The 1,474-nt window shown below is 37.0% G+C and overlaps 1 protein-coding gene across 1 annotated transcript; it reads left to right on the top strand.

Annotated features, from left to right (window-relative positions):
• Positions 1-603: 603 nt before the first annotated feature.
• On the top strand, positions 604-1,258 carry LOC149374803 (uncharacterized). Its single transcript, XM_089591599.1, has 2 exons — positions 604-1,194; positions 1,241-1,258. The coding sequence occupies exons 1-2, from the start codon at positions 604-606 to the stop codon at positions 1,256-1,258; spliced, it is 609 nt and encodes a 202-aa protein (XP_089447725.1).
• The last annotated feature ends 216 nt before the right edge of the window (positions 1,259-1,474 follow it).

Genomic DNA, 1,474 nt, shown 5'->3' with positions numbered 1-1,474 from the left:
TTAAACGTGGCAGATGATGCTGAAATTGGTTATATACTAGAAGTTGATCTCGAATATCCGAAAACTCTTCACAATGCTCATAAGGACTTACCTTTCTGTGCTGAGCATATGGTACCCCCAGGTTCCAAACAAAAAAAATTAATGACTACGCTGTATGATAAAAAACGTTATGTGATACATTATCGCGCACTTAAGCAAGCTGTGAGTCACGGGCTCCGAATAACAAAAATTCATAGAGCAATACAGTTTAATCAAAGCTTATGGTTGAAAAAATACATAGATTTAAACAGTAAAAAGCGTCAAAATGCGAAGAATGAGTTTGAAAAGATGCTGTTTAAGTTATTCAACAATGCTGTGTATGGGAAAACGATGGAAAATGAACGCAAACGCATTGATGTTAAACTTGTTAATAAGTGGAATGGTAGATATGGTGCCGAGGCTTACATTGCACGACCAAATTTTCATAGTTGTGACATATTTGACGCGGAGTTGGTAGCTATACAATTGTTGCGTACTGATGTATGCATTAAAAAACCAATATATGTGGGATTGAGTGTGTTGGATCTATCAAAGACGCTTGTTTATAAATTTCATTATGATTTTATGAGAAATAAAATGAATGATCATTGCAAACTCTTATACACAGACACCGATAGTCTTGTGTACGAAATAACTAACCAGAATATTTATAATCTTATGCGAGAAAATATTGGAGAATTCGATACTTCAGACTACAGTTCTGATAATGAATTCAATATACCTAGTGTCAATAAAAAAATTGTTGGGTTGATGAAGGATGAATGTAATGGAAAGATTATGTTGGAATTTGTGGGATTAAGGAGCAAAATGTATAGTATAAAGATACAAGATCAAAATACGCTGAAGAAAGCTAAAGGTGTTAAAAATTCTGTTGTGAAAGCTACGATAACTTTCGATGACTATATTACATGTTTGTGTGAAAATACTAGTATAACACGTGAGCAAAAAAATATTAAATCACGCCATCATCAGCTTTTAACGGAAAAAGAAACTAAAATTGCTTTAAGTGCACATGACGACAAACGTTATTTGCGACCGGGCCACACAGATACTCTACCATGGGGTCATTTTAGCATAATAGCAATGGAAGCAGCCAATAGGGAAGAGCCGATAGAGGGAGGAGCCAATCAGATGGAGGAAGAAGAAGCTGGACGGGTATGCGCAGATGAACAGCTGAGAGTAGAGGGAGAAGCCGCTGCAGATGAGTCGCCGAAAGTGAAGGAGGTAGCATCACAATTAGAGGTGTTGCAGCAGCAAGCAGAGCTCATTCTTCTCGCAAGCGGAGGTGTGAATAGATCTCAAGTTGAACCCCAGAAGCTTTTCAACGAGCCATCGTCTTCCTTGGTACGTGTCTCTACAAGTGAACCATTGAGCAAAAAACGTCGATATTTCTAAAGGTTAGTTAACAGACATTACTTGAATAATTTTTACTTAC

This window comes from Copidosoma floridanum, unplaced genomic scaffold, assembly GCF_036245765.1.
Source record: "Copidosoma floridanum isolate Cflo_tuat_1 unplaced genomic scaffold, Cflo_Japanese_pri ptg000013l, whole genome shotgun sequence".
Lineage (NCBI taxonomy): Eukaryota > Metazoa > Arthropoda > Insecta > Hymenoptera > Encyrtidae > Copidosoma > Copidosoma floridanum.
The sequence above is the reverse complement of the archived record's forward strand: the minus strand, read 5'-3'. Positions and strand labels throughout refer to the sequence as shown.